Source organism: Lathyrus oleraceus, chromosome 7 (genome assembly GCF_024323335.1).
Source record: "Lathyrus oleraceus cultivar Zhongwan6 chromosome 7, CAAS_Psat_ZW6_1.0, whole genome shotgun sequence".
Lineage (NCBI taxonomy): Eukaryota > Viridiplantae > Streptophyta > Magnoliopsida > Fabales > Fabaceae > Lathyrus > Lathyrus oleraceus.
In genome coordinates this window covers 22,412,079-22,435,885 of record NC_066585.1, presented here as the reverse complement: position 1 = coordinate 22,435,885, position 23,807 = coordinate 22,412,079, and the positions used below count along the sequence as shown (strand labels likewise).

At 36.3% G+C, this 23,807-nt stretch overlaps 1 protein-coding gene and 1 non-coding gene across 2 annotated transcripts; both read right to left on the bottom strand.

The window, feature by feature from the left end:
- Nucleotides 1-13,375: 13,375 nt before the first annotated feature.
- On the bottom strand, nt 13,376-18,028 carry LOC127105816 (peptidyl-tRNA hydrolase, chloroplastic). Its single transcript, XM_051043020.1, has 8 exons — nt 17,636-18,028; nt 17,463-17,547; nt 15,755-15,822; nt 14,492-14,542; nt 14,308-14,381; nt 14,130-14,188; nt 13,970-14,046; nt 13,376-13,863 (listed from the first exon to the last, which is right to left on the bottom strand). Exons 1-8 carry the CDS (start codon nt 17,864-17,866, stop codon nt 13,750-13,752), a joined length of 759 nt encoding a protein of 252 aa, XP_050898977.1. The 5' UTR covers nt 17,867-18,028; the 3' UTR covers nt 13,376-13,749.
- On the bottom strand, nt 17,970-18,041 carry TRNAD-GUC (transfer RNA aspartic acid (anticodon GUC)). The gene has a single exon. It is a non-coding gene; the product is annotated as a tRNA-Asp (tRNA).
- Nucleotides 18,042-23,807: the final 5,766 nt, after the last annotated feature.

The following is a 23,807-nucleotide window of genomic DNA, read 5'->3' as shown; positions in this document are numbered from 1 at the left end:
TGAAGTGCACTAATTAAAGTCCAAGGGCAAAATGGTCCAAAACTCAAAGTACAAAGAATTTGGACATGAGACCAATTCCATTAGCTCCTAAATGAGATTTGTGACTTGTTCAAAGTGATAAACCACTGTTGCATTGCTTCTAACCATCCAAGGGCAAAAAGGCCAAAGTACACACATAAGCTCATTTTGCTAATCACCATTTTTGTGCTAATCTTGATTAAAGTTGGGATTAAGCAACCATATATAAGCCTAATTGTAACAGAAACTCACAACACTAATCACTTTTTCAGATCAAAGCCAAAAAAATCACAAATTCTCTCAAATTTCTCCAAGATTCATCTTCACTTTTTCCATCAATTCTTCAAGATTTTGCTAATGATTGTGCTAGTTGATGCTTGGTTCTTACTCTGCAGGTCTTGGATGATTTCTGTTTTTAGGAATTGAAGCAAGAAACACGCAAAATCTCCAACTGTCCAAGCTTCATTCTTCAATGGCAATCAGAAATTTCTCCATGATCGTGCACTTGTGAGCTGAAATCTCTTCACCAATCACCTTCCTAACGACTGTGCTCCATCTGTTTCGTTGAATTACGGCCAAAAAACGCACGAATCGCGCACTGCACTTCCATAAGGTTAGGGATCAATTCTCGCCATTGCTGAAATTGTGTTGTGGTTCTTGTAGAGTGTAGCTCATAGATCACGTAGCAATTTGTAGAATTGAAAATTGTTAGGTTTTGAGAGAGAAATCTAAGATTAAAGATTAGAGGCCAAAACTTCTTTCCATCGATTCTCGCTATGTATGAACTTCTGGATGTTTTAACCATGACATTCGTGATCTACAAGCTTAGGCGTTTCGATCCATATATAATTTGTTAGTTTTGGTTGCAATTTGTTCTTCACGAATTCTGGATATGAAGAACAGCCAAGAACATGTAATTTCTGGAAATATGAGTGTGTTTGATCCACTTCCGCGCCTGGCCAATTTGAAAACGTGTTTCCCGCCGGTCTTGTCCACTAGCAGCGCGCCACTTCATTTAGTGAAGCTGTGCGTTTTGGCCACGGCTTACGTTAATTACGGAATTGCCACTCAGCATTTAATTAATTCATATTAAACCTAAATAATCATTTCAATATTTAATCAAACTTCTAAAAATCCTAATTAAATCATCCCTAATCCAATTTGAATGGGACTTTTTTTGTTAATCTCCAAATTTCATCTAGTTTTTTTTAGGCATAGTAGTGTAAGTTGTGCCTGGTAGGATTTTAAATGATAAATTGATAATTGACATGTGTGCAATATTCATATGTTTTGCCATTTTAATCACCAAATACTCATGCTTTATCCAAAATTAATGAAACTTTATATGATGATTCTTGACACATTTCTGGAGATTTTGGTGTATCATTTGTGATTTTTGGACCTCTGGTTTGGTAGATATGATTTATTCTTTTTGAGTGTGACAATTTATGTCACACTATGCCATGCTGAGTTCATGAATTATTTTTCCATGCTTCCATTAGGCCTATGGTTCTGATTTTTTGCATGAGATACAATGTATGTGTTAGGTTTCACCCTGATTTTTTGTGGATTTAATTGATCCATTTTCTAATTGATTAGGATTTTTGATTGCTGCTTAGCATTTTTAGGGCTTTGCTTGTGTAACATTTTTACATATGTTGCTAAATCCTCATCCCTAACCCTATGAATATGAAATTTGGTGGAGTGGTTTCTAACATGTATAGCTTTCATTTGGATTTGGTCCCACTCATTCCCATTTAATATCACTGTTTACCATTTGATTGAGGTTGGTGTACATTTTGTGACCTCATTTGGTTGTGTTTTTGCATGCCTTAACATGTTGATTTAATTGACATAGCTCCACTAGTCCAAATAGCATGAAAATTGATATGCAGCTTGTTGAATGTCCTCTGTTTAGGATATAATTTTTGTGGAATTTACTGTGCTGTTTTGATATTTTTTTGATTGAAATCATTCTGGTTGTTCATATGCGATTCAACATTGCTTACTTTGCCTTAATTCGTGCATGAAATAAAATTAGTGCATAGTTTGGATATGAGACCAATTGGGATCTCTTCTTATTGGAATAATCTTGACTTTGATCATGTTTTACTTGCTGTTTTAAGATTTTTCCCTCCTTTGGACCCTAGGCTTGGCCTAGTGGTCTTGTTACTTATGTTTGAGCTTGACTTTGACTTTTCAGGTTAAAAAGCTAATGCCTTAAGGAGGTTGATTCATAATTGGGTTGTTTCATTTGACTATTGTCGACTAACCTATTTGTTTTGTAGGGTGCTTGGTTCACTTGAGATTGGTGCTATGCACATTATTGTTTGATTGTACCTTGTTGTTGATTCTTATGTTGTTGTTTTGTTTATGTTGGGATGCTGATTATATTTGATTGATTTCAGGTACCCTTTAGTTGCTCAGTTCTCTTAAGAACTTGCATTGCTTTGCTTAAATAGCAATTTGCATTGAGGTATAGCACCTTCTTCTTCATGTAGTCTGGAGACCCGGCCTGTTATTTGGCCGGGCAAACTGTCTGAAGTCCTCCTTAAGAGGCAATGTTTGTGATTGTTTGTGTTTGTCCCAAGCAGGAAAAGTCCTCATTTGAGGCAATTGGTGGATATAAGAGATATGTAGCCTATCTCCCACTATTCTGTGAGTCTTCTCCTTGCTCCCATTACATGGTTGTAGCATTGAGATCCAAACCCAAGATCTATCGAGTCTAATTTGTGGAGAGAGTTCCATCTTTCTGAACTCCCACACCTTCTGATATTCAATACTCTCTATGACCAGAGATAAGAGTGATGAGGCACACCCCTCATATCCTTTCATCTGCTTCACCTTAGCCCCTCAATGGCAAGGTTAAGAGCAACTTGAACCCTATTACAGTTGGCTTTAATGCCTCACCCTTTTGCTTGAGCCTCATTGAATGGTTATAGTGTGTGCTACTTGAATTTATGTGATTGATTATTTGATTCATTTATACATGATTACTTGAGTTTGCCATTGTGCATTCATCATCATTGTTTGCCATTAATGCATGATCATTTCATTTGTCCTTGTGACATATTGTTGTTTCCCCATTGAGGACAATTGTAAGTCCATGTAGATTGGCTTTTGTTCCCATGATATGGAAGAGATAGAGTGTAAGACCTCATTGGTCACTCATATCTTCTTTGCTCTTTGTTTGAGCATTGTTGTTGTATGTGAGGATTCATCGTAAGTCCCTGTGATGTGGCATTTGTATTCCTAGGATCATACTGTGGAGGTTAACATAAGTCCAGATAGATTGGCAGTTGACTTCCTTATTTTGTTTTTTTGTTTTATTCTGATGGAGATTAGTGTAAGTCCATAGAGTGGCTTCTGATATCCTTACTTGTTTTAGGAGACAGGTATAAGACCATTGAGTGGCATCCAGTATCCGCTTTTATTTACTTTCATCTGTTACCATGTTCATATTATTGCTCATTTGTAGCCTATTCCTAAGGACCCACTTGAATCATCTTCTATATGATTTCAAGAGGCGGACCCTCCTAAGAAGTTTTACATACACACCATTCCATTCACCCCATTGTGTCCTACCTTTTCACACATGTTTTAAAACTTTGAAATAAGTGTTGTGCAAACATTCTCACCCCTTTTCAAATTAGAAACTTGGACCATAAGTCCATGATTTTCCAAACTCCATTTTTGTAAATACTTCATTTTGAATTGACTTTAATCATACTTTGACTATATTTTGTAAATAATCCCAAATCAATTAACTTCACCCATTCAAATGATTTTGTGGCTTTGTCCATGTTTGTTAAGTTTTCATACATTAGCTATAGGTTTGATTTACCCTAGTTGGTTGATATTAATCTCACCTATTTGTCCTTAGTAGATGAATTATAAGTCTTCCTTGCCTATTATAGGGTTAACCCCTCTCTGGCAAGTTGAAGCTTTTCTCACATGGTGGACTAGTTGTTATATAAGGTCGAGTTTTCTCCCATGGGTAACGTAAAACCTTAGGGCTTGTGTTTAAAATTGAACTCACTAATTTTTGGAAATCTTTTAGCCGAACTACGAGGTTTTGATCCTGTAAAGGTACGTAGGCAATGGTTATCCATCCAAACACAAAAATAATTAATTTGTACATTCTTTCCTCATCATCCCATTCATGTTTGCACAATATGTCAAAACAAATAAACATTTTTTATACAACAAGTGTGAAAAGGGCTCCCTAGGAGTACCTAGGACGCATTGGGTGCCTAACACCTTCCCTTTGCGTAATTTACCCCTTACCCCGATCTCTGATCTTTTTATTGGTTTTCTACGTGTAAAACTTCTTAGGCTTTTGTTCGCTTTTTAGCCAGTCCTTAGGATAAATAAAAGTGCGGTGGCGACTCTATGTTTATTGTATACTTTGCTTATGATTTAATCAATAGATCATATAGTAACGAATACACCGCTATAGCTACTGATGGCAGTGGCACAAGATGACAACATCAACATTTTTACAATAGCCTTTGCACTACTTGAAGGGGGACTGTTGAAGGATGGAGTTTTTTCCTGAAAAATCTTCGATTGCACGTTGCTCTTCAGCCTAACTTATGTTTGATCTCAAACAGACACCCATCAATTATGAGTGTCTATAAAAACATTGATAATGGCTGGCAGGATCCTCTTTCGATGCATGTCTATTGCGTTAGACATATCGTTCAAAATTTCATGCGGGAGATCAAAGACAAAATGTTGCGGAAGAAGGTTGTCAATGAAGGGTATGTATTAACAGAACCTTCCTTCAAACACTACCATAAAGATATCAGATTGTCAAATACAAATGTAGTAAGGTAGATCAACAATATTCCATTGGAGAAGTGGACTAGGGCATACGACAATGGTCAATGATGGGGTCACATGCCAACAAATCTTGTGGAATCAATGAACTCTATCTTCAAAGGCATTTGAAACCTACCAATAACCGTTTTAGTGCAAGCAACCTATTTTAGGCTAGGGGCGTTGTTTGAGATTAGACGGTCCAAATTGGGTTAAGTGTTACAATCTAGGCAGTTGTTTAGTGATGCTTCAATGGAATTCATTGAAGAATAAGCTTCCAAAGTTAACACACATGTGGTAACAGTGTTTGACCATACTAAAGGTTGGTACATTTTTATTGAGTCAATGGATCACAATGAAGGCATGTCGAGAGGATACTATCGATTGGAAGTAGATAGAGGTTGGTGCGATTGCGGAAAGTTCCAAACCTTTCGTATGCCCTGCTCCCATGTCATAAAGGCATGTTCAAAGATTCGACAATATCCTTCCAACTTACTATCTGTCATTTACAAAGTCATAAACCTATGCAATGTTTACAAAATTAGCTTTTCGGTGGTAGCAAAAGAGGATTATTGGCCTACATATCAAGGGAACATACTCTGACACAATGAAATAATATAAAGAAAGAAAAAGGGCAGCCCAAACAATGCCAGTATTCGAATCGAAGTGGATACGACGAACAAAATGGTTAGATTATGTAGTTCATGCCGCCAGCCCGGTCATAATGGTACAAGTTGTCCCTGTGTTGGATCAAGCGCAACAACATAATTTTAATTGTAACCCTTTTTTGCTTTATATTTAAAACAATATTCATTTAATAAATATCATAATATTCAGTTACAAAAACTTGAAAATAACAATTAAACAACAATTTAAATAATAATTAAACAATAACTTAAACAATAATTAAACAACAACACAAACAACAACAACAAATAAAATAACATCACAAACAAATACAACAAATAAACAACATAACTATGTGATTACAACCATCAAAACAATTTTGTGAGAAGTATACATCATCATGTGAACGTCTCTGTTAGTTTTAACATTCACCCAGAAACAAACTTCTCCATTTTGGTTGAACGTGGTATCAAGTCATTAAATTCTTCTGATCTTTTCACCCTCTGGAATTTCTCTACCTAACCAACGGTTCAAGGTCCTGTTAAGATGTTCAAACGTATCTACATTTCAAAGTCGGATCTTCATCGGAGGTCACACTACTAAAAAAATTAAATCGACATTTTTCTTGTGAATATAAGGACACATATGAATATGAAGACATTTTAAAGAAAAATGGAAGGAGAATGAATAAAAATTGAAGGAGATAGTAAGAAGATGTGCGAAAAATTATGGGATGATGATGTTGTATTTATAGATGGGTTGTAATCACATAGTTATGGGGGTATGGTGATTGATACTCCTGCGAAGGGTTCAGTGACTACTACTTCAGTTTGTTTAAATTGCCCTTTGAGTATTTTTGGTAGAGACTTTGGGATGGACCTCGTGTGTCTTCCACTAGTGCAGATTGATGTTATCCTGGGGATGAACTGGTTGGTGTTTAACCGAGTTTATATCAGCTGTTTTGATAAGACTGTGATCTTTCCTGAGATTGAGGAAGGAAAAAGTTTGTTTCTATCAGCAAGGCAGGTGAATGAGGCAGTAACAGATGGGGCAGAGTTGTTTATGCTGTTAGCGACTTTGGAGGCTAAAGATAAACTGGTGATTTGCGATCTAGCCGTGGTGTGTGATTTTCCTGATGTGTTTCCTGAAGAAGTGAATGAATTACCGCCAGAGCGTGAAGTTGAGTTCTCGATTGATTTGGTACTTGGTACTAGGCCGATATCGATGGCTCCGTACCGTATGTCTGCTGTTGAGTTAACTGAATTGAAGAGTCAGTTGGAAGATCTGTTGGATAAGAAATTTATTCGTCCGAGTGTGTCACCGTGGGGTGCACCAGTGTTATTGGTTAAGAAGAAAGAAGGTACTATGAGGTTGTGTGTGGACTACAGGCAACTGAATAAAGTGACGATCAAGAATCGGTATCCTTTGCCGATGATTGATGATTTTATGGATCAGTTGGTTGGTGCGAGTGTGTTCAGCAAAATAGATTTGAGATCGGGGTATCATCAGATACGTGTGAAAACTGAGGATATTCAAAAGACTGCTTTCAGAACAAGGTATGGACATTATGAGTATTCTGTAATGCCTTTTGGTGTGACTAATGCGCCTGGGGTATTTATGGAGTATATGAATAGGATTTTCCATCCGTACCTAGACAAGTTTGTTGTGGTGTTTATTGACGATATTTTGGTGTATTCGAAATCTGAAGAAGAGCATGCTGAACATTTGAGAGTGGTTTTAGGAGTTCTGCGAGATAAGAAGTTGTTTGCTAAACTGTCTAAGTGTGAGTTTTGGTTAGAAGAGGTTAGTTTTCTTGGTCATGTGGTCTCAAGAGGTGGTGTTGCTGTTGATCCTTCTAAGATAGAAGCGGTAGCTAAGTGGGAAGCTCCGAAGTCAGTTTTTGAGATAAGGAGTTTTCTTGGACTTGCAGGTTATTATAGAAAATTCATTGAGGGATTTTCTAAGTTGGCGTTACCGTTGACGATGTTGACTAGAAAGGGGCAAGCGTTTGTTTGGGACTCAAAATGTGAAGAAGGTTTCCAAGAGTTAAAGAGAAGGTTAACTACTGCTCCTATTATGATACTACCAAGTCCGTCGGAACCATTTGAGGTTTACTGTGATGCTTCATTGTTGGGTTTGGGTGGTGTTTTGATGCAGAATAAGCAGGTTGTAGCTTATGCTTCGAGACAACTGAAGGTTCATGAGAGGAACTATCCGACACACGATTTAGAGTTGGCAGCTGTGGTATTTGTTCTGAAGTTATGGAGGCATTACTTGTACGGGTCAAGATTTGAGGTTTTCAGTGACCATAAAAGTTTAAAGTATTTGTTTGATCAGAAAGAGCTGAATATGCGACAGAGGAGATGGTTAGAGTTTCTGAAGGATTATGACTTTGGTTTGAATTACCATCCGGGTAAAGCAAACGTAGTGGCTGATGCATTGAGTCGGAAATCATTGCATATGTCTATGTTAATGGTTAAGGAATTGGATTTAATTGAGCAGTTTAGAGACTTGAGTTTGGTGTGTGAGAGTACTCACAATAGTGTTAAATTGGGAATGTTGAAGTTAACGAGTGGTATTCTGGATGAGATTAGAGAGGGTCAGAAATCCGATGTGCTTTTGGTTGATAAGTTGACTCTAGTGAATCAAGGTCAAGGTGGTGAATTCAGAGTTGATGAGAATGGCGTTTTGAAATTTGGTAATCGGGTGTGTATTCTGGATGTTACCGAACTTAAGAAGAGTATTCTTGAGGAAGGACATCGTAGTGGCCTGAGTATTCATCCTGGGGCTACGAAGATGTATCATGATTTGAAAAAGTTATTTTGGTGGCCGGGAATGAAAAGAGAAATTGCGAGTTTTGTTTATTCTTGTTTGACTTGTCAGAAGTCAAAGATTGAGCATCAGAAGCCGTCTGGGCTAATGCAACCGTTGGCTATTCCAGAGTGGAAGTGGGATAGTATCAGTATGGATTTTGTTTCTGGTTTACCGAGGACAATTAAGAATTTTGAAGCTATTTGGGTGATTGTTGACAGATTGACAAAATCGGCTCATTTCATTCCGATCAGAATGTATTATCCGTTAGAGAGATTAGCTGAGTTGTATATTGAGAAAATTGTAAGTTTGCATGGTATTCCGTCGAGTATTGTTTCGGACAGAGATCCTAGATTTACATCGAAGTTCTGGGAAGGTTTGCAGAGGGCTTTGGGAACTAAGCTGAGATTGAGTTCTGCATATCATCCGCAGACTGATGGTCAGAGTGAGAGGACGATTCAGTCACTGGAGGATCTTTTGAGGGCTTGTGTTTTGGAAAAGGGAGGTGCTTGGGATTGTTATTTACCTTTGATTGAGTTTACCTACAACAATAGTTTTCATTCGAGCATTGGTATGGCACCGTTTGAAGCTTTGTATGGTAGGAGATGTCTGACACCTTTATGTTGGTATGAGTCCGGTGAGAGTGTTGTGGTTGGACCGGAGATTGTTCAACAAACTACGGAAAAGATTAAGATGATTCAGGAGAAGATGAGGATTGCTCAGAGTCGTCAGAAGAGTTATCACGACAAGAGGAGGAAGTCACTTGAGTTTCAAGAGGGAGATCATGTGTTTCTCCGTGTTACTCCGATAACTGGGGTTGGTCGAGCTTTGAAGTCGAAGAAGTTGACACCTCGATTTATTGGTCCTTATCAGATTTTGGAGAGGATAGGGGAGGTAACCTATCGTATCGCTTTTCATGTGTCTCAGTTGAGGAGGTACATTCCTGATCCGTCGCATGTGGTCCAAGTAGATGATGTACAGGTGAGAGATAACCTGACTGTTGAAACATCACCTATGAGGATCGAGGATCGAGAGTTGAAGCAGTTGCGGGGTAAAGAGATTGCTTTGGTAAAGGTAGCTTGGGGAGGACCAGCAGGTGGCAATGTGACTTGGGAACTTGAGAGTCAGATGAAGGAGTCTTATCCAGAGTTGTTCACTTGAGGTATGTTTTCGAGGACGAAAACTCTTTTAGTGGGGGAGAGTTGTAACACCCCGATAAAATTTGATAATTATTTAATTTAAGTTAATAGTATATTTATTAATTTAATTAAATAATTGGATTATTATTATGGGAATATAAAGTTGGAATCAGTAAAAAGAATCCCATTTGGTAAAAAGGGTTTTCACGTGAAAAGGGAAAAGCGACTGAAAAGTGGAAAAGGGCAAAGAGGAAGAGCAAGAGAACAAGGGTTGAAGAAAGGAAAAGCTTGAAGCTAAAGGATTTGCCGGATTAACTCAGGTAAGGGGGGTTTATCGTCGTTTAATGGGTATTATGGGTTAACATGTACTGGGTAGTGATAAACCATTGAATCGACTCTAATTAGAATGATGAATGCTGAAATTTGTGAACCTTTGGATGAATGAGATATGAGTATAATTGAAGAAAATTCGTAGGAATTGGATGTAATAAGATTAGAGATTGTGAAATTGACTGTGTATGATCTGTGTTAGACAATATGAATGAATGCTGTGTAAAAATTGGACTGTGGAAGGTTGGATCTGAGAAATCTCGTAGCAGAGAAAACCCATAGCAGATCTGGAATTGTGGTTTCTGGTCATACGCGTATGGCACTAGGCAATACGCGCATGAGATGGCCTGGAGGGAAGGGATCTGGCGCTGATACGCGCCATACGCGTGTATTACGTGTAGCCTGTGAGTGGTACGCGTATGGGGTGAGGCCATACGCGTACGGATGAAGAAGATGATGATTCTAACGTAGTTTTGTCTCTGTTAGTACGCGTATGGGAGAAGTGGTACGCGTAGGATACGCGTATGAGACAGGCAATACGCGTATGGGTTGGCTAGGAAATGGGCCATACGCGTATGGGCATGAGGCATACGCGTATGGGCAGAAGTGGGATTTTTCTGAGCTGTTGTTGTGCAGTTTTTGATCGTTTCAACTGAGCGATGTAAATTAGCTGATGTATGATATAGTAGGGATCATTTCCCGTTGTTTTGAGCAGTATAGGTATTAGTAGAGTGTGCTAATACTGTGATTTATTATTTGGCATGATATGATTCCGTGATAAATATGCTGATGATGTATGATGGTATGCATAATGCTGTGAATGTATCTGTTATGTATGCAGTTGTGAATGGACTGTTTATGGCTTAGAGTGTGAGCATATGTCTATCTTGGATTGTTGTTGATGTTTGCATGCTAGGTGATTTAGCGTGTATAGCATGGCCTTTATGGTGGTAGCTAATTCCCATGGTGAGGAATTAGTGAGTGAGTCACTAGGTCTCAAATGAGTGGGACTAGTGAGCTTGGTAGCCGTATCTGGGTTTGATCGGTGAGGTTGAACTATGTGTTCACGAATAGTCGGTACCGCATGCATGGAGTCTCATTGCATAATGTATGTATGGCGTATAATATGAATGGATGTATTCCAATATTATACACGTGTTTTGTGTTGGGTTGAGTATGATTATGATTTTGAGTTGATGTTGCCGTTGCTGAATGTGTGATATGATTAGGGTGATGAAATGTGTTAATTTACTTAGCATTACATGATACTTTATAATGCTTATTATATCGATTGAGGAACTCACCCTTACAACTATGTTTCAGGTAACGAGCAGTGATTGAGTAGACGCTAGTGCTTGGATTCTAGTGTAGTTCCTTAGTGGGTCATGCTCTGGTATATGTAACATCGGGACGGGATGTTTTACTTTGTTTTCATTTTGGTTGTTGAACAATTTTACATGTAACGTGTTACATGGTTTGCATGTTGTTAGGTTTCTATCCGCTGCGAATTGTGCAATGTTTTATTTTGATTAATAATTGAGCATGACAAGTTATTTGGTGAATGGTGTGAAGTGTCAAGTGTGACACCCTGAAATTGCATATCTACTCTGATTCATCTTTTGTTATTTTAATTAATTATTGGGGTATTTTAGAAGGGTGTTACAGTTAACACGGGGGAGCATTTTTTATGCTTTAAGGCTTTTCTTTAAGGACAACGCACATTTGTGAGAGAGACACCGCATAATCATCTAAAATCTTAAGGTGTTAGATGTGTGAGTTCTCCCACTTATAAATGCTCAAGTCTCCATATTCATAACTAGTGTGGGACTTCCTCACATTATTGATACTTGTAATTTTTTTCAACATTTCCTCTAAAGTGTGAGTCTATCCACAATGCTCATTCTCAAGTGGAAATTCATTTATCCACATACATTTGTGCACCGTTGACACTTTCAACGAGTCACCTCCTACCCAGTAAAAAATTTCGATACAAATAAGTCGGTCCCTTCACTCGAAGGAAAGACTCATGATACCATTGTTGGAGTAAATTCGGGGGGTCAACACGAGGAAGAATTTTTTACTTTGAGGTTTTTCTTTAAGAGTAACATACATTTGTGAGAGACACGTCACATACTCACCCAAAATCTTAAGGAGTTAGATGTGTGGGTTCTTTCACTTAAAAATGCTCAAGTCTCCACATTCCTAACTAATGTAAGACTTCCCACATTACTCACACTTATAATTCTTTCAACAGTCACCATCTTGACTCACGTCAATCATGAACGAAACAATTGAATAAATTGAAAAATATAAAAATAAATAAAGAATTTATTAAATGCCATGAAAAAAATAATCTCTTAAAAAAAATCTTAATGGAGTTAAATAATTTCTCAACTATCTTCTAAAATATCTCAATGGATTTTAGATAATTTGTATGATTATTACATGAGAATTTCTTAATGCATCATATATGTTTCTTAGACACCACGTAAAAATACTAAAATACTTCCAATTTTTAGAAATGCATCTTCAAACGTATCCCAATACACAATTTTTGAGTCATACCTCAATTTTATGAATACATTTATTCGAAAAATGCATCTTCAAAAAATTTCCAAAATTGTATTTCTGAAATCTACTAAAAAAAACAAACAGAAGTTGTCATCTAGAGAAGTAATCCTTCTATTGATGTTTATCGAAAACATATTTATATTAACACTGAAATCTTTATTTTGCTCTAAAACAACATACTTAATATTGAATGCATTAACTAATTTAATAATGAACTTCAACAATAATATATAATCTCTAAAATATGTTTCCAATAATATATACTCTCTAATAAACATGTTACAGGTAATATATACTCTCTAAAATCATAACTTTCAACAATAATATTCAACATGGTATTGAATGCATTAACTAATCTAATAATGAACTTGAAACACGAAACACTGCAGCAAGCAGGACCTAACTAATTTAATAATGAACTTGAAACACTGCAGCAAGCAGGACCTAGTGGAAATGGAGGAGGTAGAATATGGGGTGCAGGAGCTAGTGGAAATGGAGGAGGTAGAATATGGGGTGCATTAGAGAATTTATAACAACAGTACAAATTCAAATAAAGATAATTTTTAACTTTTACATCAAACAAGAACACATCCACGGGAGGATCCTTGAAAATAGTACTTAGTGATCTTTTTTTTTCCAGTCGGTTTCAAAAATATATTTTTAAAAATTATCCGGAAATACATTTCCGAAATAAATGTATTCGTAAAACTATTGTGTGACTTAAAAACAAATGAATTGTGTATATTTGATGCGTCGGAAAATGTATCTTCGAAATTTAAGGGACATTTTAATATTGTGTGATACCAAAGAAAAATATAGGATGCATTAAAATTTTTGCTTAAAAGTCAACCAGACATGTTTGAGATATTTGTAATAGAAAATGAAAATCAATTCAATAGAAAATTTATAAGATTTTATAGTAATATAGGCACAATAAACTCTGAGTTTGGTTTTGGTTTATAATAATAATTTTATTATTTTGCCTCTTAAGGCGATTTTACATATATACATAAAAAGATAGCGCACAATAAACTCTAAAAAAAAAATGCCATCCCATATACAACATCCAAAACTCTCCTTTTATCATTCTTATTATATATATTATATAAAAGTGTACAATAGGCCTATCGACCCAAAAGTGATGAAAATGAACAACTCAAAGAACTAATCATTCATCATTACTCAACTGAGTATGTATAGTTACAGCTTACAAGTACTTGATGATTCTAAGCATTAGGTTCGAATTCACTTTACTGGGATCTGAACTGCTTTCTGAAAGAATGGATGAATGCTATTTACTTGCTCAAACATAGTTCTTTTGAATGAATGGAGGCTTGAATGAGTTTAGTGCTTAAGTTATAACTTGTGTGTCCTTTTAAGAGAGACCTGTTTGCTTGTAGTTGTCAAAAGGATGTCCAAAGTGAGCGGTCTCTCAGCCTATTTGCTCAATCTTTTTGGCAGTATTAACAAATTTTGCGCCTTTATCAAATCCCTCCAACAAAATTATCCGCATGGCTTCTAATCCATGTTGTAAGGTAAAATTCAGCTGAAAATTGTGATTGTAATTATTAACATGTATGACTTCCATGTGCATAAAGTCCAGTTTATCAATTCAAACTTCAAAACGAAAGGAAAGGAAAGGAAATACATACTTCTTCCCTTTCCTGTTTAGTGAATTGTCGAAGAACGAATGACACAGGATCCATTTTCCCTGGAGGTCGTCCAATACCTAAAAACATCAACAATAAATTGACAATATTATAAGTGACTGAAATATAGATAATTTCAATCCTAAGAACGACATGAACTTACCAATTCTTAAGCGAGGAAAACCAGAGTTCCCTTTTAAGTGATTAATAACACTTTTCATTCTGCAAGAAAAACAAAAATAGTAATTCTTAAATATAAACTCAATAGGATGTCAAACCAAACCCAAACAAATGCTGCAATGGAGCAAAAAGAAAGTGAAACTAAAGATGATTATAGTTACCCATTGTGACCTCCATGTCCACCCTTTGGTAGAAGCCGCAGTTTAGCAAAAGGCAAATCCATGTCGTCAAAGATCTGAAAAGAAAAATATTGGTTGAAATGAACACGCATGCAGATCATCCTTCAAATTTTTCTTCATCATTTGTTGTAAATAAAATAGCATAGTCATAGCATAGATATTATACCACAATTACTTGCTTCAATGGGATCTTGTAATAAGAAACTATGGCCCCAACCTTCAAAACAGATTCCAACACCAGCAACTCAGCATCAAAATAAAAAGCATTTATTATTATAGCAAGTTCCTACAACTTTAAGCATGGATGCAATAAAGGACAAGGATATGTGCTACTGCCTCGATATGCACAAGGGGACACAACAAACTTTTCATACTATAAGACGTGACAGAACTATACTACACAATATAAAATTAGCCTAAAAGTAATATATAAACACAAATCTTAAATCAAAAGAAAGAATTGAGCTAGCATGATTCCACATATACACACATTAAAATCCCATCACTTATTTGTTATTATGGTTGTCATATGGGGAAAAAAAGAGGGCTATTGTTAGGATAGAAGAAAAAGGGACAGCTACAGAAATTAGTTAAAAGAGATTATTAGTTAGAAGAGATTAGTTAGATAAATAAATAGGGGGGGTGTAACGGCAGAGGGATAATTCAAATTTGTTGGCACTAGGTGAAGAGAGCCATGGCTCAATTGTAAGAGGAAACCCAAAGAGGGGAATTCTTTATTCTATTCTTACTCTTCAGTAAAAATGTTCATCTCCTCTCATTGCTTGCTTATATCAATTTCCATTTCTCTTCCCGGGTTCCTGACAACAATCTGATGCTATAAGCTTCTGCCGTGGTAATATTCCCATTTGTATTGGTATAGAAGTAAAAATTCAAAATACTACACAGAAGTTGTATGATATAGCTAGGGGTATATGTCACCAATGGTAAGTTTACTGGCTATTGATAACTACAAAGCACTACCGTCTAGCGCTGCACTACCGTCTTGAGCTGTAAAATACCGAATAAAAAAATCATGAGTGCTCAAACACCACTGGATTCTGCCATCCCCTGACATGTTGGGACAATTTGCGGGTCAATCATTGACATTATGGAAATTAAAAATATATAAATCTCAAATCAAACTATTTAAATAACAAAAAAATGATACGGACTCCTGTATTTTCTTTTCAGTATGGTTTTCCTATCCAAACGTATCCTCCTAACTTGACCAAAATCAATTTGTCCAGTTTAAAAAATTGTAATTTGGTTGATTGTGCTTCCCCCCCGGTAAGCCATGGAAATTTGAGTAATGGTCTTTTCCCCCAAATATATAGAATTAAGTCATATGTCATAGGGGGAAACAGTTCTTTCCAAAACTTCTATCCCACTACATTATTACATCTGAAGATTCTCTAGACATAAGACTTACAGATTCACCACTTGCATTCATAAAAGTCTGTGGTTTTGCAAGTAACACTGGTACATCGCCTATAAAACCTGCAATAGGAAAACAGCTGTTACAAATGGGTACATGCAAACTAATTGAGAAAAGTATGAAGTTATAGGATTTTCTCTTCTTTTTTTCTTTCTAGTGGGATGTAATCCAAAGATTTAGGGTTCGTTTGATTGAGTTTTGATTTTCTATTTTTAAAAATGATTTTATAAATCTGTTTTAAAAAATTGTTTTTAAAAAAATTAATGGAATAAAATCTGTTTGGTAGCTCTGTTTTTAAAAATCGTTTTAAAATTTTAAAAGTTAAAAACTTGTTTGGAGAAATTGTTTTTGGTTTCTAAAATCTAAAAATTGAAAAATTTATAGTTTTTAAAAACTATTTTATAAATCAATTTTAAAAGAGTTTTGAAGAAAAACAATAAAATAAAACATGTTTGGTAATTCTACTTTTAAAAATCGTTTTAAAAAGTGTACAACTTTTCCTTGTTTTTTCCTCATCATAATTTCCAAAATTAAAAACCAAAAACCAAAACCTCTAAAACCTGTTTTAGTTTTTTAGTTTTTAAAACTCTCAATAGAGAATAGTTTTCAAAAACAATTTTATAAAATTAGACTACCAAACAAATTTTCTTATTTTCAAATTTTAAAAACTAAAAAACAGTTTTACAAAACCAAATCAAACAGGCCCTTAATATCCAGAAATTAAGGTAGCAGCAGAAAATGAAATCATCTTTAGAGTAAAGAGCCTTTTCTGCAGTACCAAACCAGACATAATTTCGGAAACATGGTAGCCGTGTGGCATTACCAACTAAATGACCAATCGAGATGCCATTATCAAAACAACTTTTTTTGGTAAAAGGTGGCCACACTCAATAGGATAATTCAATATTAGTATCAATTATCACAATGCTCGAGACTGAACTGAATCCAAAATGTCGCTAACAGGTGGTAATGGCAAATTATGCAAAAACTCAGACTTTACACGGGAAAAAAAGCATGGCAAGTCAGATCAAAGAGAAACGAAGATTCAAGATTCATATGGAATCCTGGACTAAATCCAAAAATGTTGTAATGCCCGTTTGACAAGCGATGCAGAATGAATTCCATCAACGGAGTAATATGAAAATTACTTCCAGGCAAAATGACTCTGTAATTTGTTATACAAAATAAAAATTAAATGTAACAAACATTGCAAAGTAAACACTTAAATTAAATCTTTATAATTTTAGACAAGCTTAGAACATATATTACTATGAATGTCATTATACAAAATAAATCCCTACTTATGGCAATACCTATGAGTATGAGCCAGAAAGAAAACATAGTTTTACCAACAATTTGAATTTGATATTGGGTGTTACGGAAAACAGAATGTCGAGCCTTTCTCCAAGTGGCAAAGCTTGCAAACTGAATTGAAAGAAGATATGTAAAAGTCGATTTTTCCGAGAGTATCATCTCAAAAGCCTAATCAAGTGTGCAAACTACTCAAGTCCATATGGATTCAAGCAAGCTAGTAGAAATTGATATGAAAAACTGACTTCTCTAATACCATCTTAACAATCAAAATTCAAACATCTTAACTTCGATTACTTGTAATAATAATCAAATCAAATAGGCAAAAACCAAAAACATCAAAGTAACAAACAAACTCTCCAAAAACCAAATTAATTATGAAATTTTGAACCTTTTCCAAATAGAGCTTTGAAGGAAACGCTACTCATAGAAATCCCTTCAGCTTCAGCAATAGCATCAACCATCTCAAATCCCACCTGAATTAATCAACACAGAGTCCAAATCAAAGCAAACTAATCAAAACAAAAAGTAACTCAAGCACATGAATATGCACATCATACTAACATTGTGGCGCGTAGCAGCGTACTTTTTACCGGGATTACCGAGGCCGACGATTAACCAGGGTTCATTCTGCTTCGACTTTGAGGGTTCAGTGGCGGTGGTGGCTATGGATGAAGCGGAGGAATTTCGAACAGATAACAAACGCATATTGAAACGCGTAGAGATTATGGGTTTTGTGAAGTTCCAGATTGGAAAATGGAACCGTAACATCGAACAAGTTGCAACGTTCATCATTCAGAAATGAAAATCCTAATTTTCGTGTAACGATTAAAAAAACACAATTAGGGTTCGGTTTGGAGGAAGAAAAATCGCTTTGAATGGAATTTTGGAAAAAATTCGCCGTTGCCGGGGATCGAACCCGGGTCACCCGCGTGACAGGCGGGAATACTTACCACTATACTACAACGACTTGATGATGAGTTATTAGTTATTAATGATAAACATCCTAGTTTTATATAATTAACCTTGGTAGAATTTCATTTGGTCCATATGTATCTTTTGATCGAGTTATTATATGTATGAATATTATATATTCATATATATATTCTCTTCCATACACAAAATAATGTTAGTTACATTTCGCAACATCCTTCTTTTTCTTTATAAATTTTCATTGTGTCGTTTACAAATTAATATTAAAAACAATATATTATATTGTGGAAGAAATCGATGTATCTATCTATAACATATATAAAAGGAGAAGAGTTTTTGGAATGGTCTTTTTTCTTCCAAAATACTCTCATTTTCTTTTTTAATAAATATTAAAATATTAATTAAAAATGAGGTGGTTAATAATTTCTATAGATTATCAACTTAACCCTTTACCTTCATCTCATTGCACTCTTATTTTAAAAGTTTATTAGATAAATAATTAAAATTAAAATTAATTTTGAATTATATTCATTAAAGAAACGGACACATGAGGACTTATTTGGAGATACTAATATATTAATAAAAGATAAATGAATAAGAGAATAGATTATAATGTGAAATTATGTAAAACAGAGATTAATATGAGATCCCATCTCATTATTTGTGATGTGAGAAACTAATGTTGTGGATCGGATCCATGGCACCCAAACCTAAAAATTAAATAAGAAAAGTTTAATACAATGTTTTAAAAAATTGATTAGAGATACAGTTGAAAAATCCTTTGAGTTACGTTTTAATTGGTTAAATCAGTTTGAAATGTGACTGAACTAAATGATAAGTAGTAATAAATAAAATCAATATATAGTTAAATTTTAAATATAAAATTTCTAAACTTCTTATCAATATTTATATGAGAAATATTTATATGGGAATATTGTTTTGGGTGCAACTCGGTTGTGGGTTTTGTGAGAGTGATTGTTATTTGTACCGGTCAAAAAGTACATGGGTATGTGTTTCCTCTGAAAGGGAATGGGGGAGTCAGAGACCTTAATAGGTGTATTACAATTTGGGTAATGAGGGCTTGCTGAAGACGGTGAGAAGTCATGTGCGGTGGTTTTTGGGGTTGTTTATGGGACCATCTCACCTGAGGTGAGAGGCTATGTTGGTGGTCGGCATGTTGGGTTGCAAGCGGACAGTTAGGTTGATGGTGTGTTAAAAGTACTAGGAGTGTGGTGCTCTTAGAGTAGTGGAGAATATGTATGACTTAAGGGTCTATCCTTTTTTACCTGTAGGGGATAATGTATTTACAAAGGCCTTTAGGACAAAGGGTTACCTCAGAAAATTCCATTATTCACTCGGTCAAATGATGGACAATTGAATCCTTACATAGGACAATAACGACTTTGACTTTGTCTTTATCCAAGACACGTCGTATCTCACGATTATTTCCTTCTATGGGCCATGAAGACTTAAGGGCGAGATGATACCTCCCTTCGGACGGTTTTATGTCGCTGTCTTCTCCTAAGAAGGTACCAGGGCTTCGCCCTAGGCAAGGCCTTTTGCAAATATAAAACTATATAGTCACTCAAACACAAGAACTTCGACACAAGGCAATGTCTTATTTACATGAGTTTAATGGGAGTATCCCAATAACTGGTACTTCCCTTTGCGAGGCATCCTTGTGTAATAACGTGTAGCCCGACTGACTAGACATTAAGTCCCTTAAGCAAGGTGTAACACCATAAATCCCGAAATACGAAATAATGCGGAAATAACGTAAATACACACATATGGTGTCACTAAAAGACAACATAAACCTACTTTATAACATAGGTTATATAAAAAATAAATAATTTAAACACCTGTCATCACATGCTTATTAGAAGTAATTCATATTTATTAGTTGTACTATTTTCTTAGCCCCTAAGTTTGTTAGAGGGTATTTTAGTATTTTATCCTATTCTAGTAACCCTAGTTTTAACTTATAAATAGGGTGGCAATCATTGTAACTTGTATCATGTTTTGTAGCCGTCATTCTCTTAATAGAATATTTCTGTTCATTATTCACTCTACCTTTGCACCAACAATTGGTATCTAGAGCTCCGGTTCGGATTCATTGGGAAACACGGGAAACACGAGTGAACGTGAGGTCTTGTGTGTTTGATTTTGTTTCTTAGATTCGTGTTGAATCTTGAACAAAATCTGATCAGAATTTTTAATTTTGTGGGTTGGGAAACACTGTGAGAAATCTGAGTGTACTGTGCAAGGTAGAAAGATGAACGGAAACGGCAACATGAACACCAAACTTCCAGTATTTAACGGTAAAAACTGGAATCGTTGGATGATCCAAATGCGTATACTGTTCGGTGCTCAAGATGTTCTAGATCTTGTCACTGATGGTTATGTTCCGGTAGCAGCAGATGCAACGGATGAACAGAAAAACGCGCAGAAGGAAGTAAGGAAGAAGGATCAGAAAGCATTGTTCTTCATTCATCAATGTGTTGATGTAAATGTGTTTGAGAAGATTGCAGATTCAACGACAGCAAAGGCTGCGTGGGACACACTGGTTAGATGTTATGGTGGTGACGCATCAGTGAAGAAGGTGAAGCTTCAGTCCTTGAGAAAGCAATATGAGAATCTCAACATGAAGAATAATGAGAAAGTTTCTGAATACATCTCCAGAGTGATTCTGATCACTAATGAGATGAAAGCGTGTGGAGAAACTCTTTCTGAAGAAACAATCATGGAGAAGGTATTGAGATCCCTTACCTGTCAATTTGATTACATTGTGGTAGCAATAGAACATTCCAAAGATCTGAGCACCATGAGAATTGAAGAGCTGCAGAGCAGTCTAGAAGCGTAAGAGTTGCGTTTGACTGAGAGAACTTCTGAAAGGGAAGTAGAGCAGCAGGCTCTGAAAGCAACTTCTGATAGGAGGTATCAAAAGCAGACAGAAGCCAGGAGAAGATCTGATGGTGGTCAGAAGTCAGAAAGCTCAACCTCTGATAGACAAAAGAATGCTCAGAAGGGAAAAGAGAAGTATGACAAGAAGAAGATCTAATGTTACTGTTGTAAGAAGTTTGGTCACTTTGCTAGAGACTGTTGGTCAAACAAGGAGAGAAAATCAGAAGAAGCAAATATAGCCAGAAGTTCTGATGACGAATCTGTGCTATTGATGGCCTCTGAATCTGATGATATGGATCTGATAGACTGGTGGTATATGGACACTGGTTGTTCAAATCATCTTACTGGAAACAAGAAATGGCTGGTTGACTTTGACTCTGAAAAGAGGACAAAGATCAGATGTGCTGATGACAAATATCTTAATGCAGAAGGTATGGGAAATGTCAGAGTGATTCTGAACAATGGGAAAACAGCATTGATTCAGAACGTGTGGTATGTACCTGGCATCAGAAGCAATCTGATGAGTGTGGGACAATTAATTGAGAAAGGTTTTTCAGTTACCATGAAGGACAATCTTCTGAAGTTGTATGACTGCAATCAGAAGTTGATTATGGAGTCAGAACAGGGAAGGAATAGAACATTCAAGGTGAATGTCAGAACTGCAGACTCAGAATGTCTTAGTGCAACAAGTGCTGAGAAGGAGAGTGAGTTATGACACAGAAGATTTGGTCATTTGAATTTCAGAAGCTTAAAACATCTGAATTCAAAGAAGTTGGTACATAGAATTCCTGCAATTAAGAAGCCTGAAAAGTCATGCAAAGTTTGAATGGAAGGAAAACAACCACGATTGCCATTTGCGTCAGAAACTTCTCCAAGAGTAAAACATGCCTTGGGAGTTGTACATTCTGATGTGTGTGGTCCATTTCCAGTAGCATCGATTGGATGGAATAAATACTTTGTGTTATTTGTTGATGAATTCACAAGAATGACATGGGTATCCCTTATTAAGTTTAAACACGAGGTGTTTGATGAATTCAAGAAGTTCAGAATGAAGGTTGAGAATCAGAGTGGTCAGAAGTTGAAGATTCTTAGAACTGACGGTGGAGGTGAGTATAACTCCAAAGAGTTCCAGAAGTTCTGTGAGGAGAATGGAATTGAGCATGAGGTTATTGCTCCTTATACCCCTCAACACAATGGTCTTGCTGAAAGAAGAAACCGCACTTTGCTTGATATGGTGAGAAGCATGCTAAAGGAGAAGAAACTTCCTCAGAAGCTCTGGGGAGAAGCTGTTGCCACTGCAACGTATGTACTCAACCGATGTCCTACGAAGAAGTTGAAGGAAATAGTTCCAATACAGAAGTGGACTGGAGATAAGCAAAGTGTTAGTCATCTGAAGGTGTTTGGTTCTGTTTGCTATAAACATGTTCCAGAAGCCAGAAGACAGAAGCTGGATGATAGAAGCAAAGTGATGATTCTGATAGGGTACCACAATACAGGTGCACACAAGCTCTATTGTCCAGAAACCAACAAAATTGAATTCAGCAGAGATGTGATTGTGAAGGAATCAGAATTTTGGAATTGGGATAAGTCTCAATCTGATTCTGATGTTAGAACTTCTGAAGAAAGGCCAGAGTTAAGAATTTCTGAAGTTGGAGTAAACTCTGACGTTGATTCTGATTCTGATAGTGATCCTGACTCTGGAGAAGACTCAGAAGATGAAGGTGACTCTGATGATTCAGACTCTGATGACCCAGACTCTGATGGTAATCCAGATTCTGGTGGCAATTCAGACTCTGGAAATATGCCAACCCCTGAAGATGGTCAAAGCTCTAAAGGAAGTCAACCATCTGAAGCTAGAAACTCTGAAGCTCAAGACTCTGAACAAGTTCAGAGACCACAAAGAATCAGAAACATCCCCAAAAGATATGCAGAATTTGATATGCTGCAAGACACTGAAGTAGACTCTGAAGGAGAAGTTATTTAGTGTGCCATGTTAGTAGACTCTGAACCCATGAGTACAGAAGAGGCTCTTAAGCAGAAGCTCTGGCTGAAGGCCATGAAAGAAGAACTTGATGCTATGGAGAGAAACAAGACTTGGAAGCTGACAGAACTTCCAAAAGACAAGAAAGCCATCAGCGTCAGATGGGTTTTCAAGCAGAAGTTAAAGCCAGATGGTTCAATTGGCAAACATAAAGCAAGGTTGGTAGCCAGAGGATTTCTACAGAAACCTGGGCTGGATTACTCTGAAGTGTTTGCACCTGTAGCAAGACATGAAACAATCAGAATGGTGATTGCAATAGCTGCTAACAGGAATTGGCCTCTGATGCATTTAGATGTAAAATCTGCATTTCTGAACGGTCCATTAGAAGAAGAAGTTTACGAGTCACAACCTCCTGGATTTGTGAAAAAGAATTAGGAAGGGATGGTGTACAGATTATACAAAACTCTATATGGATTGAAACAAGCGCCCAGAGCTTGGAATCAGAAGATTGATTCATTTTTCAAGAAGCAAGGCTTTCAGAAATGTGAGATGGAGTACGGTGTCTATGTTCAGCATACCTCTAAAGGAAATATGACTCTGGTATGTTTATATGTTGATGATATACTGCTGACTGGAAGTTCTAAACAGGAGATAGCCAAGTTCAAGAAAGTTCTGATGAATGAATTCGAAATGACTGATCTAGGCAAAATGACATACTTTCTAGGGATGGAATTCAGATACTCTGAGAAAGGTATTATTTTGCATCAGCTCAAGTATGAATTAGAAATTCTGAAGAGATTTAATCTGAAGAATTGTAAGATTGCTGTCACACCTTCTGATACAAATCAGAAACTGGATTCTGACTCTGATGAAAAGGATGTGGACGCTACAACCTTCAAACAATTGGTTGGTTCTCTG

Bases quoted from the DNA above. Each gene is read 5' to 3' on its own strand.
- LOC127105816 (XM_051043020.1), bottom strand. From the start codon at position 17,866: ATGATGAACGTTGCAACTTGTTCGATGTTACGGTTCCATTTTCCAATC. The intron at 14,543-15,754 runs GTAAGTCTTATG...TCTGTTTTGAAG, and splicing joins TGAATGCAAGTGGTGAATCT to GTTGGGGCCATAGTTTCTTA. The intron at 14,047-14,129 runs GTAAGTTCATGT...TGATGTTTTTAG, and splicing joins TTTTCCTCGCTTAAGAATTG to GTATTGGACGACCTCCAGGG.